This window comes from Phoenix dactylifera, chromosome 16 (assembly GCF_009389715.1).
Source record: "Phoenix dactylifera cultivar Barhee BC4 chromosome 16, palm_55x_up_171113_PBpolish2nd_filt_p, whole genome shotgun sequence".
Taxonomy (NCBI): domain Eukaryota; kingdom Viridiplantae; phylum Streptophyta; class Magnoliopsida; order Arecales; family Arecaceae; genus Phoenix; species Phoenix dactylifera.
Window position 1 is genome coordinate 9,710,375 of NC_052407.1, and position 21,684 is coordinate 9,732,058.

A 21,684-nucleotide genomic window follows, 5' to 3' on the forward strand; every position below is an offset into this window, starting at 1 on the left:
AAGCACCGAAATCGTGCAAGACGCTAAAAAGCCGGCTTTTTACAAGCTCGTGGAATGTCTCGGCGAGACAAAGTAGCATCTCTTTTCATTGCCGCCTAGAACTCATGAGAGCCGCCCAGCTGTACTCCGCTCTCTCGCCAACGCGCTTTAGATTCGGGTAGTTCTAAATACACCCCTCCTATTGCTCAGGACACCCCCCAAAAATTAAAAAAAAATTAAATACTCTCTACACCCCCCCATTTGCTAAGAACACCCCTAAAAAATTAAAAATTCCTAAATTACCCCCACCCTCCCCACCCCCCGCCTCTGCCTCCTCCTCCTCCCCCCTCCTCATCCTCCTCCTCCCCCTCCCCCTCTTCTCGCCCACCTCTGCCTCCCCCTCATCCCTCTCCCCTCCTCCTCCGCCCCGCCTCTGCCTCCTCCTCCTCCCCCTCCCCCTCTTCCCGCCCACCTCTGCCTCCCCCTCATCCCTCTCCCCTCCTCCTCCGCCTATTCACCCTCCTCCTCCTCCTCCCTCCTCCCTCCTCCTACTCCTCCACCCCTCTACCTCCGCCCCCCATCCCCATCCCCTCTTACTCTGCATCCCCCTCCGCCTTCTCCCCCTTCTTTGCCTCCTCCTCCACCCCCTATTCCTCCCTGCTCCCATTCCTCCTCCTCCTCCTACCCCTCCTCCCCCTTCTCCTCCACCTCCCCCTCCTCCAACTACCCCTCCTACCCCTCCCCCCTCCGCCGCCTCCTCCCCACCCTCCTACCCCTCCTCCCCTTCCCTCCGCCGAACAGAAGGATTCTGTTCGGTTGAGGATCGCCGAACAGAAGCCTTCTGTTCGGCACTGGATCGCCGAACAGAAGCCTTCTGTTCGGCACCGTTCAGCCGAACAGAAGGATTTTGTTCGGCGATCCAGTGCCGAACGGAGCACGAAACGGAGAAGGAGGAAGGGGGTGTACTGAGAAAATTTCAAGGGCAATATGGTAATTACACTAAAGGTTAGTTTGGGTATTTTTTTTTAATTTTTGGGGGGTGTCCTGAGCAATAGGGGGGTGTATTTAGAACTACCCTTTAGATTCCCTCAAAATTACCAAATTACCCTTACGCTATATATCCGTTAGGATCGGCCCAATTTCAAGCAGAACCATTTTTTTTCTTTTTGGTACATTGGGGCGCACACTACTTTGACATGAACACAATCAGCTAAATAACTAAAAAATAGCCTATATAATGATAGAGAAATAGAAACATGCTCAATCCAAAAAATTTCTTCAAAATGATGGGCAACAAAGAAAACACAATTCAATATGTAAAGAAAACACAATTCAATATGTAGAAATTTATAACCCATCCGACAAATCTTTCACCAAATTGGCAAGGTGGGTGCCACCGAGAATTTGCGACTTTGGGCTTTGGCCACCAAGTGCTCGGTAGTCGAGCCAAATCCTCTCGTGCTCTGCGCTTTCCTAACCCGGAAAGGGAGCCCATTTGGGATCAACCTTGGCTCGTGCGTCATTCAAGAACGGTGGGTGGATCCACCGGCAAAAAAATTCTACTCGAATAGGTCCCTCCAATTGAAAGGGTATTTCGGTAATGTTATGTAAACTAAAATTATGTTAATATTTATTTGATAGTTGTAATCCGTAGCTCTCACTTCGGAAAGTTCCAATGCAGCGTGTGAAATAAAAATAGGGAGTGGGAATAGAAGTTCGCTTTCGAGAGAGACCGGGGGTATAATCTGGCTAATCCTTTGTCGATCGCGTTTTAAGAGGAAGGTGGGGAGAAAGCGCTCCAAGGCGTAGTTGCGGAGAGTCAAAGCTACGGTGCTTAAGCTCGAACCGGTGGGCGATTGCGATAGAGATTGAGGGAAAAAAAAGAAGAAAAATTCCCGATTGTCGATGATTTCGAGGTCCAGGTGGGGTTAATTTCTGTCCTTATGCTGTTCGTACGATCTGTATTGGTGTTCTCGTTGCCGAATTTGGTTCAGGATTGTGGTAAATTCCGTTCCTTATTGTTTTCTTTTCCATCTTCTGGTTTTTCTAGGGTTCGATTAGTTTCGGAGGAGGCGAATTTGCGATTGTTGCCATTTTTTATTGTTTTATTCAAGATTTTTCCTTTCTTGTTTTGGAACTTGATAAGACTCTTCTTTTGTGTTAATTCCGTTACCAGATCGCAAAAAACGTGGCGTGTGTTGGGAAATTTAGTGCGAAATCTGGAGTTTTAGGTTTTGGTTCTGCTTAGAAATGCGATTTCTTCAGTTGATATCAGTGCACTGGTACTTGATCATGTTCGAGTTTTTGTCTTTTATGCATTTGAAGTCATGGGCAGTCTGATGTGCGTTTTTGTTGGTATTTGATTGCGGTTCACTCTGGTTTGAATGCAAGTTATTGTTTCTCAGCTGTATAGGTTAATATTTTGATCGCAAACAAGAAGTTTTGGTTTTGGTAACGATGATGTTGTGATCGAGATGGATTCTGCGAGGAGCTGGTTCCAAAGGTTCCAACCTAGGGATAAGTCGAAGTCTAGACCCCCAAAGGCGAAGGATATGGACAGTGGGAAAGATTTGCAGAAGCCGCCAGTTGATGATGCACCTTCAAACGCTACAAAACAAAGGGCTGCTGCTGCAAAGCAGTACATTGAGAATCATTACAAGACACAAATGAAGTCCTTGCAAGATCGAAAAGAGAGGTGAATTTTCCTTTGCTGCTTCTTTTTTTTCTTTTTTGCCCCCCTCCTTCTTCATGGCGTAAGGGTTTTGTACTTAAGAATTGAATTACATGATGCACAAAAACAACAGAATAACATTGATAGGAGTCTGATATACTTGAAATTACTGATAATTCAATTTCATATTATGACATTTTTTTTGCCTATTTATCAATCTATATGATGGTTATATGGTTATCTTTCTGCACTGGGTCCAGTGAGTTCCTTTTGTGCAGGCAGGCCATATTGTTGGAGGGTGCATGATATTCCACCATCCTTCTCTTTTGAGTATCAGGTTGTGTTTGGATGTAGTAATAAAATTAAGATATTCTGTGAATTTCATGTTTGTTTTATGTCAAACATAAATAGTTTTATGACACTAGTTGTTTGGTTGCACATTAAAGTTTCATGAAAGCCCTAATCATGAAATTGGATGTGTCAAAATCATGTTTCTCTTTAGATCATCTTATGTCTTTCCACTTTTTAACGTTCTCATTTTAATGGCCAGATACCTTGTAAAAGAATCTCAATTTTAAAAATTCAAGGAAAAATCTAGGAAAATGGCAAAATCATGCTTTTGAAATAAAAAAACTTTCAAACTCCACCCGATGTCTTCTGAATATTCCATGTGTTTGACTGCCTTTTCGGTTAAGGTAGATTTGGTCTTCTTATGGAAACTTAGGCTTGTGATTTTCCTATTACTATTGCTATTATTTGTTTTGTTTAGTATGAGAGGATTCTTAGTACAAATATGGAAAAAATGTCATATGAAACGACAAAATCATGCTTTTGAAGTTAAAACTCTTCAAACGATGCATGCTATGTTCTATACATAGAGTGTGGATTAGGTCTTCCTGCAAAGTAAAGACTAAGTTTCCGCTTCAGAACGCCCTACCATACAAGATGGACTTTGAGATTTGGAATCGGGTTATGGCATATACCGCTTAACACATGATGGCACTTTCGCATCTCAAAATCCACCATTTATGGGAGGTGGTTCTGAACCACATTCTTATACATAATTTTTGTCCTCTTGTCAGCTAACCTAAACCACATTCTTATACATAATTTTTTTATTTTCTGCTTTTTGTATGGCATATACTGCTTAACACATGATGGCATTTTCGCATCTCAAAATCCACCATTTATGGGAGGTGGTTTTGAACCACATTCTTATATATAATTTTTTCCTTTTCTCAGCTAACCTAAACCACATTCTTATCCATATTTTTTTTTCGGCTTTTTGCTTTTATGGTAGTAATATTTATTGCTGTTAGTCAGTTTTTTATGAATCTTAAGGACATCATTGATGGGATAATGCTCCATAAGCAACTCTCTACCTTTCCATGCAGCTCTAAATTAACTTGGGAATAGGGGGACTTCATATCACTGCTAGAGATATGATAGGCAGATGCTGTTGGATAGGAAAGAGAGTTGGAGTTTTCCAATAATAGACTTCCAAATTATGACTAAGCTTCTAAGCTTCCTGGTTAGTTAGTTATTTGTAGGATTATTAATAAAAATTTTCTTTTCTGCCGAAGACCCTCTTCCTCCCTCTCTTTCTGAACATGTGTGTTTCCATGTGTGCATGGGCTTCCTAAACTCAAACTGTATGGTGTTGGTTAACATAAGATTTTTGGCACCAATAGTGGTCTTCTAGCAGAGGAGATATTCGGTAAGTGGTTTTAACTCCCATGAGATGGGGCCATCCTAGTTTCTCAGTGGAAAGGGATGTTACATTGTCATGCCCATCCTGACACTTTGGACAGAGGATATCCTAGGACATGCTGATCGAGACACTGGGACGATGGGGAGATGGTTCCTTCCTGTCAATTGGAATGGTATGCTGTCCCGGTGTCCTACAGGATGTCCTACTAGGATTTGAAACCATGTTTGTTCTACATTCGAGGGGAAGAAGTTATGAAGGGATTGGAGTTTCCTTCTTTGCTAGGTCATTGCTTGCGATCATTCTATTTTTTTTTTTGGGTCATTTTGGATTGTGTTTGATGACTGATGACTTGAAGGATAGATGAGTTGGAGAGGTAAAGGAGAAGAGGTATAGAATATGCCATGTCTTGCTTTGAAACTACTTTTGAATGTGTAGCAAGAGAATACAAAGGAAGTTGAAAAGGCATGCTTTGCCTAGAACTGAAGTTTACCCAAAGCTTGCAGTTCATTGCCCATGTATATATGTGTGATGGAAGTAGAGAGTAAAAGGCACAGGTGCTTAACAGGAGAACTCAGTACAGGAATCTTGCATGTGTGTGGGTGCATGCATGTGGGGTTTGAGTGGAAGGACTTGATGTCAAGAGGTTAGTGTGAAAAGGTTCTTTATGGATTCTAAATTTAACTATCCGACAGGGTAAACCTGTGATAACTTGGAGATCTGTCTTATATGCTGATTCAACACCTTTTAGTGCATGTCGTATATGTCCTATCTATCATAGTTATTTAACTCTCCTTGTCCATTAATTTGATATAACCTCCATTCTTCTGTATAATAACTTCATAAAAATAAATGTTTTCTGACTGTGGTATCTCTTGACTATTTATCTTGATTGATGCCTCATATTACCTTCTTTCCATGTAGATTGCATTCTATATACTTTGTCTAGTTCTACTAGCTTTTAAATCTTTATTCTTCAAAGCTGTCTTTAATTAGTTATAATTAACATTGAACCCTGATTTTTCTGTATTGTGATGTATTCAGTATCTTCTTCAAAACATCAACAGTTAATTTGCTTACGGCAAGTTAAAGCATATAGAGCTTAAATGTGACATTTAGTGTATTTTCATTATTATTATAAAAAATAGAGAGAGAGAGAACTTGTTTTGCTGCAAGTACTCCTCTTTTTTCTTGTTGAGATGTTGAGAAGGTAGTCTTCATCATTGACTCTTTGGTAATTCAGCTACATTGCCCCAATAAAATGTTTTTTTATTTTATTGATTTTCATTTTCTATCCTCTCATAGATTGATATTGAGAGCTTACTAAGGTTATTCTAGTGATTGTTTGGTTTTGTACATCATCATTATGTTATAAATGGATTGCTAAATATAAGTCACTTGAACAAAGTGGTGCCTCGAGTTCTTCTATGAAGATTGATCACTTACAGGTAGGTATGTATGTATGTATGTATGTATAATGGACCCCATTACTTGCTGACGTGTTTAATGGCATAGCAAAACCTACACCATCATCGTTTTTATGATTTTAATAAAAATGGTTTTGTGAAGTGCTCATTTCCATTTTTTTGTGCATTTTAAGAATATATATATATATTTCTGTATGCTATTTCGCCAAATGATTTCATTATTTTCATTTGAACCCCTTTAAGGTGCTGTGGTAGTAGAGTATCTGCATGTTCAACTTTTATTTCCAATAATGATAATTTAACTGGGTTTTAACGACATTATCATCTGTCTTCATCACCAAGTCTTTTTTTCCCTAAAATAACTTGGGTTCTTTTGTCATGCACCTTTTTTTAGTACTTATTATTTAATACCTTAATATGTTTGGGTTAACTTAAATATTTTTTGCTTTCCCATGTGGTGATCTTAGACGCTGGATTTTGGAGAGGAAGCTTGCTGATGCTGATGTTTCTGAGGAAGAGCAGAACAATCTTCTTAAGCATTTGGAGAAGAAGGAAACTGAATACATGCGTCTTCAAAGGCACAAGATGGGAGTTGATGATTTTGAACTGCTGACGATTATTGGGAGGGGGGCATTTGGAGAGGTCACCATCTGCCTTAGACTTCCTGCTCTTGTGGTTACTTTTCCTCATATTATGTGTTGAATATAATCATAATCTATTCAAGGAAAGATTCTTTTAATTGAAAATGATACCATATTACTCAGATTTTCTTGTTGATACTGACAAATCTCACTTTGATATATTTCTGCCAGTATATTTCTCTTATCTGCCACCGTTTTCTCCCCATCCCCCCTCCTTTTTTTTTTGTGACAAGCATTATCTCTGTTGTTTGCATTAAGATTACTTACCTTTCATGAGTTTGAAATTCTGTGATGGATCCAGCTTCACCTTTTTATTTAACTATCCTCTACTGGATGTTACACTATCATTCTGTTCAAAATGCTATTTTTTCTTTTTCTTATGTACAGTATTTTATTAGGAAGTATCAACTTTGTAGATTCTTGTTTACTGTTAAATCTCATAGGGTGGTTATGCATGCTTATGTTGACATGGAAACTATACCTTCCTATAGTGCTGCTGTTTATGCTTTTGTTTTTCTCCCCTTTACAGACAGTTATTTTACTAGCATCTTGTTATGTAGTTATCTGTTTTGATGTTTACATCTCTCTTGATATAATGGATTGAGATTGTAAATACCCACCTATTTTGATTGAGTACAGAAATTTCCTTTGTAAGTTATAATTTACTAGCACCAGACATGTGCATTTGCATGTGAGATGTAAGATGGGTGATTTCAAAATTAAGGTCTAATTTTCACTTTCTTTCTTTATTTTTTTTTTAAAAAAAGAATTTGAATGGATCAATAGGATTCCATGAGTCTAATGGATGGAGCCCATTGGAGATTTGAATGCTCGGGGAACAAGTGGAGTGTCTCCACAAGAAACCAAACAATGCACATATTTTTAAAAGCAGATTTGAAGGTATTTCTTGGTGGAGTCCAATCCCTGAGCGTCAGCATTATAATAATAGAGATGATAGAATCCAGCATATGCAAGTGCATGTGTGGACATGTGTGATTCAATTGAAAAATGACTCACAGTGAAGCTCTGCATCATGTAAGTGAAATAGTGTGTTCTTCAATAGAGGGGCAGTAGAGGGGGAGCTACAATTTTTTCCCCTTTGGTGAGAGATGTTTGTGTCATCTGGAGTGGGGAGTATGTTATTTTATTGATACATGATGGTTTGATAGAAGATTTATTTTAAGCTTAATAAATTTACTCTTATTTTTGAATGGTTGGCCTTTTATGTTTCTTTTAAGGAATTAGAAGGTAACCCAAAAGAGTGTGCTACAAAAGAGGTAGTATATATAGGAATGAGAAGTTGGATAAAAGTGAAGATTTCCAAAAATGAAGGGGGGACAGAGAATCCACGAGATTGAGTGCGATTTGGCCTCTAAAGAAAGGAAAAAAATTCATGTTTATCGAACAGTGGAATGCATGGATCTTTGTTTTGTTTTTTATTTTTTATTTTTTGGAAACATGGAAGCCTTTGTGGCTTCCTTTTGATGTGTATGGGGATGTTGGTCCACCAATACAAGAGATTTAGGCTTTGAGGCTGGCTTCGAAGCCTTTCCTGTTATATAATAATTTAAGATCATTTATTTGATCTGGTTGGATATTAGCTCAAATAAAAGTTGGGTCTTTGTTATTCTAAAGATGTTCTAACCTTCTCCTGCTTATAGAGTAGCCGAGTGTTGAATTTGGTTCATCATATTAATGAAAGCAGAGATCCATGATCTTATCATTTTATTACACAAACTTTTATATAGAAGTGCACCATGTTAAACATGGTGTATAAGGCCACATATGCAAATGCATTTATGTATGCAGTCCTCATATCCTACATTCTGCTACTTATGTAGTTGGGCTGCATATGGGGCTGAAAATGGTTTGCATAGCATTCTGCAGGCATGTACATTAGGATTAACATTGTGCAGCCATATATCATTATGAAACTACTTACGGAGCCCTTTTAGCATTGTATGGCGACATACGTGGCCACTCATATGCAAACCACTGCAATTACAGCTGGTTGAAAAGCTAATGGTTGGGTTGGTTGTCGGTTTCAAGCAGGGCAGATAAATGTATTTTAACAATGACAGGTTATCTATTAGTTTGAAGTTGCTAACAAGAACCAAGTACTATAATAAGCACTAATCACGACATGCTGTTGCTTTTTACATTGCTATTACTTATAACAAATATTGATATAATTATTGTTTATGCTAACTGTGAGATGTTATTGTTATTAAATATTTCAATTATTTATAAAAATATTGCTATTATTATCGTATGTAATTTACTTTTCTTTTTAAACATTTAAAATGCTAATCACATAGGTCTTCTCATATATGTGGCCTACATAATGCATATGCGTGATGTGGTCCCTTTACTGCGACGTGCTGCAGACACCTCTTAAGAGATTGGAAATTGACATATTCAATGGACATACTTGGTAGCATATGGGCTTCTGGAAAATAACCTATTAATATGGTTTCATTTATAACAGTCCTCCATAGATATGTTTAACAATTCTTTGGTTATAATTTATGAGACCAATTTTGAGTTACGGGAGTTATTTTGTGCAAGGTCCGCCGTACCGGTACCGGTCGGCGTACCGGTGGCCGGCCGGACCGGTACGGTACCGGTCCGGTCCGGTACGTACCGGCCGGTACCGGTTCCGTACCGGCCGGTACGCGGTGGTTTTAAAAACCACAGCGCGCGGCGCTGTGGTTCTAAAAAAAAAAAAAAAAATCGTACCGGTGCGAACCGGCCGGTTCGCACCGGTACGAGGCCGGTACCGGCCGGTACGGGCTCCGAACCGGCCGGTACGGGCCCGAACCGGCCGGTACGCACCCGTACCGGCCGGTTCGGATAAAAAACCGGGAAATACCGGTTTTTTATCCGTTCCGGTACCGGTCCACGGCCGGACCGGTACGTACCGGCCCGTACCGGCCGGTACGGACCGGTACGGCATTCCATGATTTTGTGCTTTTTGTTTCTTATGCTGTATACTTTTAAACAGCCCTTTTAGTTCGCAAATTAAAAGATTAATTGACATAGGTTGTAAATTAGGGGCTTGAGTTTGATACTTTCTATTGATTCAAAAAAAAAAAAAAGAGAGATTGCTGAGTGAAATTTCTTATCGTTTTGATCCAATCAAGCAGGTGAGACTTTGTAGAGAGAAGACCACTGGGAATGTTTATGCAATGAAAAAGCTTAAAAAATCTGAAATGCTTCGGAGGGGTCAGGTATCATTAACAGGTCAACTGTTCCCCTTTTTTTTTGTCAATTACCTTGATAATCTGCTGACTTCTGTGTGTATTGTAGGTGGAGCATGTGAAAGCTGAAAGAAATCTTCTCGCAGAGGTTGACAGTGCTTACATTGTCAAGCTCTACTGCTCTTTTCAAGATGAAGAGTTTTTGTATCTTATCATGGAGTATCTTCCTGGTGGAGACATGATGACTTTACTCATGCGCAAGGACACATTGACAGAAGATGAGGCCAGGTTTTATGTTGCAGAGACAGTTTTAGCTATTGAGTCTATTCACAAACACAACTACATTCATAGGTATTCTTTTTGCAGTTCTGTGTTACTGGTTTGCAACTTGTATGAAGTTGTAGAAATTATTGTGCCTGTCTTTACAGGGATATCAAGCCAGACAATTTATTGTTGGATCGAAATGGCCATATGAAGCTTTCAGATTTTGGGTTGTGCAAGCCTCTTGATAGCAGTAGTTTTCCAAATCTGAATGAGCCTGATTATGCAGTGGGAAGAAATAGCAAGCCTCCATTAGAGAGTAATAAGCTGCTAAGCACCTCTCCTGCACCTAAGCGTACACAGCAGGAACAGTTATTACATTGGCAGAAAAATAGGCGGTTGTTGGTAAGTCATTTGTTTAAATACTTCATGCTTATCTATTCTACCTGTAGCACCTAATGGTTTTAGTTGTACATGTAATATATCTAATGCTAAACTTGGATATGTTTCATGATTTTTTTTAGGCCATTTTTCATATATGCCCCTGCAAAATGGCTTATTGCATATTACCCATTTTTATGAGTAGAGAAAAAAACGCTACAAACAATTGGTTATGTGAAAATGCAGTTGGAGGAATCTGTGATAAGCATAGCCAAGAAAGCCTTGTCCTATCTGTTTTGATTGTTTCAGTAAATACTAATTCCAATGGCACTAGTTATAAGTTAACTAGCACAAACTGAAGGCCAATTTTCACTCTTCTATCAAGTCAGTAGGCATTGTAGTAACAGAACCATTTACACAAAAGATGTTCTTTGTCCCATTTTATCTTCAAATCTTGCTTGAAGGTTGAAACCTGGTCTACAAGTTCTTACTGCTACTAGCCGACATGTTTCTTGGTTCCTGGTATAGGATACTATAGTTGATAGAATTATCATTTAAATGCGTACATTGATGGACAGGATATATTGACAAATAACAACCGCTTTTGTATTTCATGCTTGCACTTCATGTTTCATTCTATTTCTTTGTCAACCACAGGTGGGAATTAGTTGTAGTTCTAACATTTGTTAACAAGTTCTTTTGTGATTACAGGCTTATTCAACTGTTGGTACCCCTGATTACATTGCTCCAGAAGTTTTACTGAAGAAAGGATATGGAATGGAGTGTGACTGGTTAGTTGTCTATTTTGTTCTATACGTGAAGTTTCTATCAGTTTCCTGATTGTACGTAAATCTGTTAGGTGGTCACTTGGAGCAATTATGTACGAGATGCTTGTGGGTTACCCGCCATTTTATTCTGAAAATCCAATGTCAACCTGTAAAAAGGTATGCAAGTCAAGTTTACTAATTGCTTTGTTAGCTTTCTGGATAATTTGATTATTTGGGAACTAAATACTTTTGTTTTAACTCATTATTTTTACTGCTGAACTCATATCATAGTGTATTTTCATGTGGGGACCACTGTTGGTTGTTGTTCCAGTATTTCCTGACCGTTACATTAATTCCTTATAAATATCCTGTAGCTCAAACTAGATCCAAAAATGAAAATCCTGCATGAAGTTTAATTTTGATGAACAAATTCAGGAGCATGAATCTTTTTTCAAATACACCCTATCAACATTAAACTTAGCCTCTCTGTCCATATTGAGATGGCCTCCCATCATCCTTCCTTGACACTTGATAGTGGGAGTTGGGAGCACCATCAACACATTTAACTTGCTCCATAGTCCATTTTTCACCTGTTAAAAGATGTCTATTGTTAACCTCAGAACTGCCTTAAGACACTTATAAAATCTGGGCCTCCATATTGGTTCCTGGGTATAGCAATTAATTTTTGTGTTTTTCTCCGATTTCTGTCTGTTTAATGAACAAGATATCCATCCTTGTGTGTAAAAGGCTGACATCTGTAAAATGTCTTCCTTTTGCATGCTTTTACTGCACATTTGAAAACCATTCCAACCTACTCTTGTTTCATAGATACCATACTGTAATCACCATGCTTATGCCTGAATTTTCAATTTTTTACCTTGTATCCCGAATTTTGCACCCATATTCTTTATCTGATTACTTAGCACTGAGTTGTAGGAATAAAAATATTGCATTAACACTATGTCCCCTCTCATCCTACAATGGCATGCACCTACCCCTAGCTTGGATGGCAATTTCCTGCACCAACCTTAGCACCTAATTATAGAAACATACCATTCTTTGGTTTTTCTCACATTTCCCTTGACAAGTTAAATATAATCACTCTTACCATCTTTCATGATACACCTTCATATACCTTTCACTACCTTTACCTAGTCTAAGTAACTCTCATGACGAGGTCTTGATCTTCCAACATAAAACAAACTAATCCTAGCCATTATTCTAAAGGACTTTAATTGGCAGGTGGGTGGCCTAGTGGCTGCCGAGCACCTAGGTGCTAGATAAGCAGTGCCTTGAAAGTAATAAACTATAAAAACAAATAAATATAAAAAAAGAACCTGAATAATTTTAATACAACAAATGAAACATACCATGTCAAATAAGATGTTGCAAATCAATGATAATTATTAACTTGGAAATATTCAGTACTACCTTTTAAATCAATCTCAACCTTCAGACTCAAAAATGATGGAGAATATTAAGTTGGGCACATAGGCAGGCTGTCTAGGCTGTGGGGGCTGTCTTTTAAAACAGTGATCATAGCTAATGTCCACAGCTGTGATTTTAAACCATCTCAACTATACATAGCCTTCCCTCTTCCTATACTTTATCAAACAACTTGAACTACCTAACAAAATATTTGTCCTTTAAAACACATTCCACAACCACTTTATTGTAATACTCCATTTAATGCTTGGCATTAATAACCCATTTATTGTCTTAAAGATAATCCTACATTATCCCAATCCTACATTCTCCCTCAATATTCTAGAAATAACCCCCTCGTCCTCTTCCTACTTTCTCATGTTTGAGAAACTCATAGGAGAGAAACTGCCTTAATGCAAGAGATCCTTTAGCTTCCTCTCTTTCTTTAGCTTAGCAATTCTTAGTTTTAAATTCTCTACTCCTCTGAACTCCAGAGAAGATGTTCAAAAAAAAAAATAGTGCGTCAAAATTCTAATAATAGTAAAATCCTTGACAAACTAACAATAACTTTATATATCTGTGGAAGATCTGAAAAAATAAGAGAGAGCTCCCTTGATCCAGAGATCCTTCATGAGGTAGAATATGCTTCCAAAATCTCAGCTTCTTTGGATAGGTTCTCCATTTGCCTCATCACGGTAAATACTTTTTCTAGTCTCCATAAGATATAAGCGGAAATCCAGTTCTTCAGTGGAGTGTACCCCTAAAAAGGCTTTCTTATATCCATAGGATATAAGAAAGACACATGTCATTTTCTAGAATTCCTACTCGGCCAATTTGGTAAAATCCTGTAGGATCTGGTGGAATAGGCTAGAGAGAGAGAGAGCAGGGGAGAAGGAAGGGAGGAAGTGGGAGAGGGAGATGGATAGTGCAGGGATCCTGCAGGGATCGGGCCCCACCACCCCCTGCCCTCTCTGTCTCCTCCTGCTCAGGGCCTATCCCACCAGATTTTTCCAAACAGACCTGTAAAAGGCATTTCAGGAAATAGAACATGACTTATTCGATTTGGGTTTTATCTATCTCTTTTATGATTTAGTTTACTTGATTTTGTGATTTCATTGTTGGTTCTTCTGCAGTTTGCTTGTTCATAGATTTGTATTCTTTCATATTTATCTCATGCTTTTTCACCTTTTTTTTTGCCTACAAGAAGGCCTAATTTGGAAGCACTTAATGATGCTGAGCATCTCTAGGCTAAGTTGATCTCTTTTGGAAGCTTATATATTTTGTTCTCATAGTTCCATGAATCTATCCTTTCCCTCTTTCCAGCATCATCATGTTGGTGCATCTGCTGGCTCTACTTGGTAACACTTCAGTGATAACTATAAGATGCCTCTGTAAAATTGAAATTCCTCCTGAGGTGACTATTTTGAGAATCATTGTTTGGGCATTCAGTTTTCTACTCTCAAAATCAAGATTCTAAGTACCAATAGCAAACCCTATACCATTTTTCTATTGGCATGGTGCGGCATGAGTACTCATGCTATGTATCAAAACTGTTAGCTTCAGAAAAAAGAAAAAAATATATGTATGCAATGGTACATCTGTAAGGTATCATCAGTACATACCGGTACGGCTAGTACGTACTTGGTGCACAAGGTTTCAGCATCTTGGAATCTATACCAATGCCGGTTTCTTATTGGTACAGTTCGTTACTGGTTGTACTATCCCATTATGGTGGTTTTTGAATCCGTGCTTAAAATCAATACTTTTATTAGGGAAATATAGTAAAATGTAAGATAATTTAGATTTGATATTTTCAAAAAAGCTTAGAGAAGTTATATCAAATTAACATATGAAATTCACCAGTGATGAAATTTTCTTGCTACAGAGTTAATTAAATCAATATGGTGCTTGCAGTAACATGTGGAAGTTGTGCATGATAATGCTTTGGTCAGTTTTGTGGTGAATGATATACATGATCAATGATAAATGTGCAGGAATTAGAATTCGAATGTTCCAGAGCTTGTAGCAATTGATTTAGACCTTATTCTGGGTCCATGAATGTGAAGTCTGTCTTGATTTTCAATCTCAATCTCCTGCAATAGTTTGGTACATAGAGTTAACTATCTGAATTCTAGCTTGTTATCCTATTGTTTGCCTACTTTGTGTCTTGCAGATTGTAAATTGGAGAAATTACTTAAAATTCCCTGAAGAGGCAAAGCTTTCACCTGAAGCTAAAGATCTCATCAGCAGACTTCTGTGCAATGTAGAGCAAAGGCTTGGAACCAAAGGAGCCAATGAAATAAAGGTTTGCTTTTATTCAACATATCTATTCCTGTTAGTTTTCTTTACCGTCTGGTGCAAAGTTAATACTGGGATAGTGGTCTACTTCAGGCGCATCCATGGTTTAAAGGCATCCTGTGGGATAATCTGTATCAGATGAAAGCTGCTTTTATACCAGAGGTTAAAGATGAGTTGGACACTCAGAACTTTGAGAAGTTTGAGGAGGTGAGGCATTCTTCAGTTCAGCTGAATCATGTTTTTGCTAAAGCACAAAGTCTATGTATCCTTATGCATTATAAATTACATACACAACTCATTATTAAACTCTTGATACAATACATCTTAAGTACCTCCCACATTTTTCTTTTGTTTGGGATGCTCTGCCTACTGTGTATTTGGGAGTTGGGACCTATGATTTTGCCTCTGTTACTTTGAATAGAAATTGCTTCCTTTCTGTGTATGCATTCTTTGCTTTTGCTTTTCAATTTCATTCACCATGTTTTCCAACTTTCCCTTCTGCTTTTTTATTCTTTCCTGCTGCTAAGAGTTGTTTCATTAACGTCCATAATTGTGGATCCTGGAAAATTTATGCAGTAGTGTGTCTTGTTAGTACCATTTTATGGAATGAAATGGAAGTTGCCTGACTTATCATTTATCTTTGGTAAGGCACATGTTCGTGTTTAAATCAGTTATAATGACCTAATGACCTTTCAATGTTGTAATGACTCTCAGTTTGGACTTGGTATATCAGTGGTTTAATTAGGTTTAGAACTTTTTCACCAAACTGAAGAAACTCTTCGTTTGGAAGTAATATTTGTAGTTCTTTCATAGTTAAAATGTTGATTTACCAATCAGAGTTCGCCGGTCTTGTACTGTAAACATGTATAAAATGATTAAGACCTTGACAAAAATTACGAATGATTGTTTAAATTGAATATACCCTTTGCATTCGACAGATGGTTTTGATCATATTTTTTTTAGAAAATGTCTCTTTTGTTTTTTTACTTATTGTAGTTTTTTTTAATTTAATAAAACCAGTATTTTGGCATCTTGTAAGAGCATAGATTTTAATTTGTTCTGCCTATAAGAATTATAATTTGTTAATATCATGGTTCAGACTGCAGCACCGATGCAAACTTCATCAAAGTCTGGTCCATGGAGAAAGGTATGTTGCACTTATTTTCCTTTGATGATGAATTATACAGAACATATTTGAGTAATACAAGTCGTTGCACAATTCTTGTCCTTTTTATCAGTTGCCATGAAGTGCTTATAGGTGGCTATATTTTGAAAATTGTATGCCATCTTATTGTGATGTCTTGTTTCTCTTAACTATGTTTTTCTCCTCGTTACCTTACAGGGCATGGGGTTTGAATCTAGCAGATACTACATGTTTTCTGAGAACCATTTATATTGTTCTTAAGCATGAAGAATTTGTTAACTGTAGCTTACTCTTAATAATATGGGAACGGTATTAGTAACATTAATGTATTTTTTCTTAATATATATATATATATATTTAAATCACAAAACTAAATCCATTTTACTTTGAAACGTTGCCTTATATTTCTTTCACAGTTTGATCTGATTCAGAATCATGCCCTCAAATCATATTAATACTGCTTAGATCCTTTACCTTTGTCTGTATGTTCTTTTAGATTTTCAATCATCCCTCCCTTCAGCCCTTTAGATCTTCCATCATCTTCACTGATGTTTAAACCATGCTATATCTTGGGATCATTTCATACTTAAATGTTCATTGTTTGGAAAAATTTTGAAAATGGTAGAGATTAAGAAGAACAGTTGTAGATATTTTGGACTTCAATGTGGAAGATCATACCCATATTGGTGGACTTTCATTTGGTAGATGATAGAAATGCCTACTGGCTTGGAGATAAAGATCTTTAGTTGATGAGACACATCATATGGGGATATCATATCCTTTATTAGCAGGGTTAAGTTGCAAGCTTGTGTTAACGTGTGAATTTGGTTTGAACCTAGTACTTGACTCTATTTGCAGAGCTTGAGTTTTGAACTTGATGCTTTTGACTACATGTGATTAAATGAGTAGAGTGAGTGTGACCTTGTGGAAACTTGATTTGACTTTTATTGGTGCCATAAGATAATCATTTCTTGATGAATTGACTATGTACTGGTGAGGAAATTTGGAGTTGAGCGCTGGTTAGATTGATAATTCAAACTTTACCCATCAAAGAAAAGTCAAGATGAGCTTTGCCTACCAAGGGTTTACTTTGGACATTCCATCTGCTTCTGCGGATGCAGATAGGTGGGTGATTGTGCTCTGGCTCCCTATTAGCAGAGATAGATGTCTTTTGAAGGTTTACTATAGTAATCAAGCTTTCTCATTACAAATTCAAACACTTGATGTCAGTTGGAGTTTAGCAAAGTAGGCATCACCTCTGAGTTCATGGTAGGAAAAGTAGTTTAATTACAACCACAAAGACTGTTATTTTCTAGTCTGATGCAGAGCATGTTTCTAAAAATGGATATATGTGACAACCGAGTTTAAGAGTACACAGAGTAAGGTTATTCTGCTCGTATTCTACACTTCATGTTTGAGTTGGTGATTTTGTTGTCCCATAGATTATACAAAGGTGATACTTTGGCTCCCTTGCTTGGAGTTGGCACTTTATACCCTGGAGTATTTATAACTTGCCGAAGTTTTCCCATCCACCACACTGACCCTTGGCATTGTGTTTTGGAGGGAGACCACAAGTGGGAGGGTGAGTTTGGTTGTGAATCATCAGTTCCTTTAACATTCTGAAATATACTGATATAAAGATCTTCTTAAGAAACCTCCAGGAAAAAGGAATTTTGAATTCTTCTATGTTAAAGAGGTTAAAAAGAAGTTAACATGGAGGTGAACAAGAAGATGTGTCAGACCTAAGATTTTTTGATGCAGGGCATGGTTTTTGAGCCATTTGTTGTTCTTTTGTCTTTTATGCACCATCTGTTAATATTGTGTGCTTGGCCTCTATTGATTGGTTAAGGCACTTCCTTTGTTCTTCTTTGTTCACCTTGTAATCCTCCCTCTAGTTCATTTCTTATGCAATCCCTACTTCCCCCCACATGGAATAACAAGTGTTTGTCACATGGATTTTATTCCCTTAGTCCAGTATGGGGTTGGGGTTGAGCCTATATTCCTTAAGTTTGAATAAGATGGTGGGGATTTGTTAGGTTTTGAAGAGCATGCTGCATATGTTAGATGCTAGGTTATAGAATGATCCTATTTTGAGGTCTTTCTTCAATTTCATCACTGTTTTCTTTGATATAGTTGAAAGATATGTTTGCACATGTTGTTGGGTTGTAGCGTATAACAAAGATCGTTACATCAATATAGTCGTTACGATCAAGATAATGAAGTCTTAGAACCATATTATAACATGAAACAAGAGTCATGAAGGATTTTTTTTTTGTTTTTGTTTTTTTGAAGAAGTTAATTCATCTTCTTTCTATGTTGAAAATAATAGTCTCTAGTCACATGCAATGCATTTTGTGTATCACATAACAATAATAAATTGAATGAATATAAATAGATTTAAAAGAAAATTATTTAGCGTTATGTGCTTATACATGTGAATGAGTATATTAGCAATACTATGAGGCAACGTGAAAATCAAAATAAAACCACAAGGCATAAGAAGTCTGTAGTTACATCTTCCATCTTTTCATGTTATTACTTTTTATATTTTGAAGAGAAATAATAGCAATATTTGACAGGCATTGTAGAAGGGCATGACAAGCTAAGGTGCCATTAGGAACAAAATGGTGAGTTATAGGGAGTTTGAAATGAAGACAAAGTCTTAGGATCAGTTAGGGATACTTTACATGCCAAAAATAGATAACCTGATCGAGTTTTGTCAGACATTTGTGTTAATAATTTGCTATTTAGGATGTAGGACCTGTTTTTTTTTTTTATTGACAAGAAATGGTGTAGGTTGTCATAGTCTGATTTCATAATATTTTAGCGTTATTAAGCTTTCTTCCTTGGTTACACTGAGGTAAATATTCCTCTTCCTTTCTTGCAGATGCTCTCTTCCAAAGATGTGAACTTTGTGGGCTATACTTACAAAAACTTTGAAATTGTGAATGATCATCAAGTTCCAGGCACTGGTTATCCTCTCTCTCCCTCCCTACACACCCCCCCTCCCACCCCCCCAGCCACAAATAATAAGTGATGGCAAATGACACTCAAGATCTTATATCATAACATCTTGAAATTGCTATGTTTTATTAATTTCTAATAATTATTTTAATCATTTAAATGTTCAGTTGAGTTGAAGAAAAAGAGTAACAAGCCAAAGAGGCCGACCATCAAATCATTGTTTGGTAATGATCACCATTATAATTCTCACTTAATACTTGTTTTCATTATGAGATCCCTAGCTGAATGCATGTGGTTGCCATGAGTCAGATGCGTCTGATCAGCCAGCCCAGGGAAGCTTTCTCAATCTGTTGCCAACACAATTAGAGGTGTCTGAAAGCCTTGAACCGTCTCCTCATTCCAGCATTTCTTCTCCAGATCAATCTCAATCTCGGCATAGATAGTGAAAAAAGTTTCACGAGCTAATTGTTAATAGTCAAAGCAAATTAAAAGGAAATGTGTTTCCTGTTTTGTTATACTGTCCAGTGTCTGAGCTTTTGTAACCAGTTCATTCCATATGCTTTTGTGTTGAACCTTCCATCCTTCTCCCATTACCCTGGAGTCAGGGAAGGTGAGGAATTGGTCTGGTTAAATGTGCAATTCCTGTTAAAGGGTGGAATTAGATTCTTTAATTCTTGTAATTTGGATCTTTGTACTGATGGTGAAGGCTTAATCGTCCTTATATGGACTATATATTAATTGCTGCTGTAAGTGGATGTGAAAAGGGCAAGCACTTTCTTTTGGGCAGCACTTCCAAGAAAGCAGCGTACAAGGGGCAATGTGTAAAACATTATTTGAATGAGAAATTTGAAGATAATCTCTGTATCTTGTTGTATTTACTTGGAAAAGTCAAAGACCACTAATATTTATTCTCTTTAATTGGCTCATCTGTTCTTTTGGCATATCTGATTCTCTGCTGCTCACCGAGTACTTTAAAAAAAAACAGAAATAGATGAAGGGATTCTACCATCTCAATATATACACACCCACATATGTGTGTGTTATATGTGTGTATGTGACATTGCATGCCATTTTTGTTTATCGCAACAGTTAAAGTCCAATGTTTTAATCAAGAATGTCGGATTCCTAGTCAAATTTATAAGCTTTTACTAAGAAATTTTGGGAAATTGGAAAACAAATGATTTCTCTTTGATTCTTGTACAGAAGTCTTTAGAGATTTTAAAAATTTATTCTCTTGGGTCATACATATTATAATTTTTCTAAACTAAAGAAAGTTTTATTAAAAAAATAATGAAGTTGAACATTCAAGAATATGTACACTTGAGTTGAACCATGTTAAATATTTATTTGAAGATTGAATGATTCAATAATTAATGCTGCAATATGTCAAAGATCAATGTAATTGATTATAATATATATTCATAAAAACAACGAGGAATAAAATATACTTTTTTTTTTTGATCTCTGCATCTTATGGATGCAAAAATAAGCTGCATCTGTTTTGCTATTTTTTTATCCTATTAAGTCATTAAAATTAAACATTTATTTTATCAATCATGAGCTACATATGTTAAATATTTTGCAAATTGAAAATCAGTATATGTTAGTGCTTAAATCATAGCAACATTTGGTCTTGTATCATTAAAACCATCTAGTTTTATGCCAACATGATGCAATGGCTTGAAAGGATGCATCATTGATCTTGAATAGTTAAAATCTTTTATTAAAAATTAACATCGTTTGTTTTCTCTCTATGCCCATGTGCATACATTTTGGTGTGTTTATGTGTGTGCATGTAAAATTATGTTGGATTCCGCTATTATGAACCATATATGATGAATAAAACAATTGATATACTGAACGAGAAGCTAGTTGTTATGTATCATAAGAGGTTTTTTTTTTTTTAACGATATATGCAAACCCATAGATAAAATATAGTGATCAAAGGTGGAAAACTAAAACTAGAGAGATCTGGGTGATATCATGGGATCCTCTCTAGCCTGATAGACACTAACACAGTTTTTTACGCAAAACGTGAAGTATAATAATTATGTTAAAAATATAAATCCAAAAGTCTAATTCCAAAGAGATTGGAAAAGCTAACAGATCCCCCTCTTAGTCAGAAGTGTCATAAGTTAGCACTTGGAATATGTTAAGGGCTCATCTACATCTATTCTCATTTTTTGAACCACCGAGTCTACTAATACATAATGAAAAATGCTTTGAGATTAGCCTTACAGAGTAAACCTCAAAATTCTCATCATGGCATTATGTTATAAAAATAAAAATAAAAAAATAGGGCTCTGTCCACCTTCATATTTTATTCTTTAAGTGCCCGAGTTAAAAAAAAAAAAAATCAGAAAGACAGATGCAAATATTACAAATTTCTCTAAAGTCAAGTTGAGATACTTCCACCTTCCATATTTCTTCTAATCACAATATCCAATATATAATGAATACTCCCATGAGATATCTGTCAGATATTTACCGAGTCTTAGAATTATTTTTTGAGAAACAATTATTTTCTGAGAAAGGGTGGGTATCCTAAAATATCAAAATTTTAAATCCAAGCCTGGATTTGAGCATACTTTCTCTTTTTAATTAACTAAAATAAATCATACTCTGATAATTCATGGAGATTTTCAAACCAGAAGTCCTAGCTAATCCTCTCCCTCATCTTGTTTTCCTTCTTAAATGCCGACACTTTTGTGTTGCACAAATCGTTATTCTTTTTTATATGCATGGCAATATGGCATATACCTGTATGATCCTTCAGGTCTTTGATCATTTGCACAGAGCTTGGCACTTCATCTCGATG

General features: G+C 36.9%; 1 protein-coding gene across 4 annotated transcripts; it reads left to right on the forward strand.

Moving 5' to 3' along the window:
- Positions 1–1,654: 1,654 nt before the first annotated feature.
- On the forward strand, positions 1,655–19,784 carry LOC103709825 (serine/threonine-protein kinase tricornered-like). 4 transcript variants are annotated; one of them, XM_008795335.4, is made up of 15 exons: positions 1,655–1,901; positions 2,156–2,261; positions 2,385–2,674; positions 6,253–6,427; positions 9,573–9,656; positions 9,736–9,977; positions 10,055–10,292; positions 10,980–11,059; positions 11,128–11,212; positions 14,634–14,765; positions 14,852–14,965; positions 15,858–15,905; positions 18,790–18,874; positions 19,034–19,090; positions 19,176–19,784. In XM_008795335.4, exons 3-15 carry the CDS (start codon positions 2,454–2,456, stop codon positions 19,307–19,309), a joined length of 1,695 nt encoding a protein of 564 aa, XP_008793557.2. In that variant the 5' UTR covers positions 1,655–1,901; positions 2,156–2,261; positions 2,385–2,453; the 3' UTR covers positions 19,310–19,784. The 4 variants fall into 4 exon arrangements, with proteins under 4 accessions (XP_008793557.2, XP_008793560.2, XP_008793558.2 ...); XM_008795338.4 differs by having other exon boundaries at positions 1,744–1,980; positions 18,790–18,868; XM_008795334.4 differs by having other exon boundaries at positions 1,745–1,980.
- The last annotated feature ends 1,900 nt before the right edge of the window (positions 19,785–21,684 follow it).

Bases quoted from the DNA above. Each gene is read 5' to 3' on its own strand.
- LOC103709825 (XM_008795335.4), top strand. From the start codon at position 2,454: ATGGATTCTGCGAGGAGCTGGTTCCAAAGGTTCCAACCTAGGGATAAG. The intron at 2,675-6,252 runs GTGAATTTTCCT...TGGTGATCTTAG, and splicing joins TTGCAAGATCGAAAAGAGAG to ACGCTGGATTTTGGAGAGGA. The intron at 10,293-10,979 runs GTAAGTCATTTG...TTGTGATTACAG, and splicing joins AGAAAAATAGGCGGTTGTTG to GCTTATTCAACTGTTGGTAC.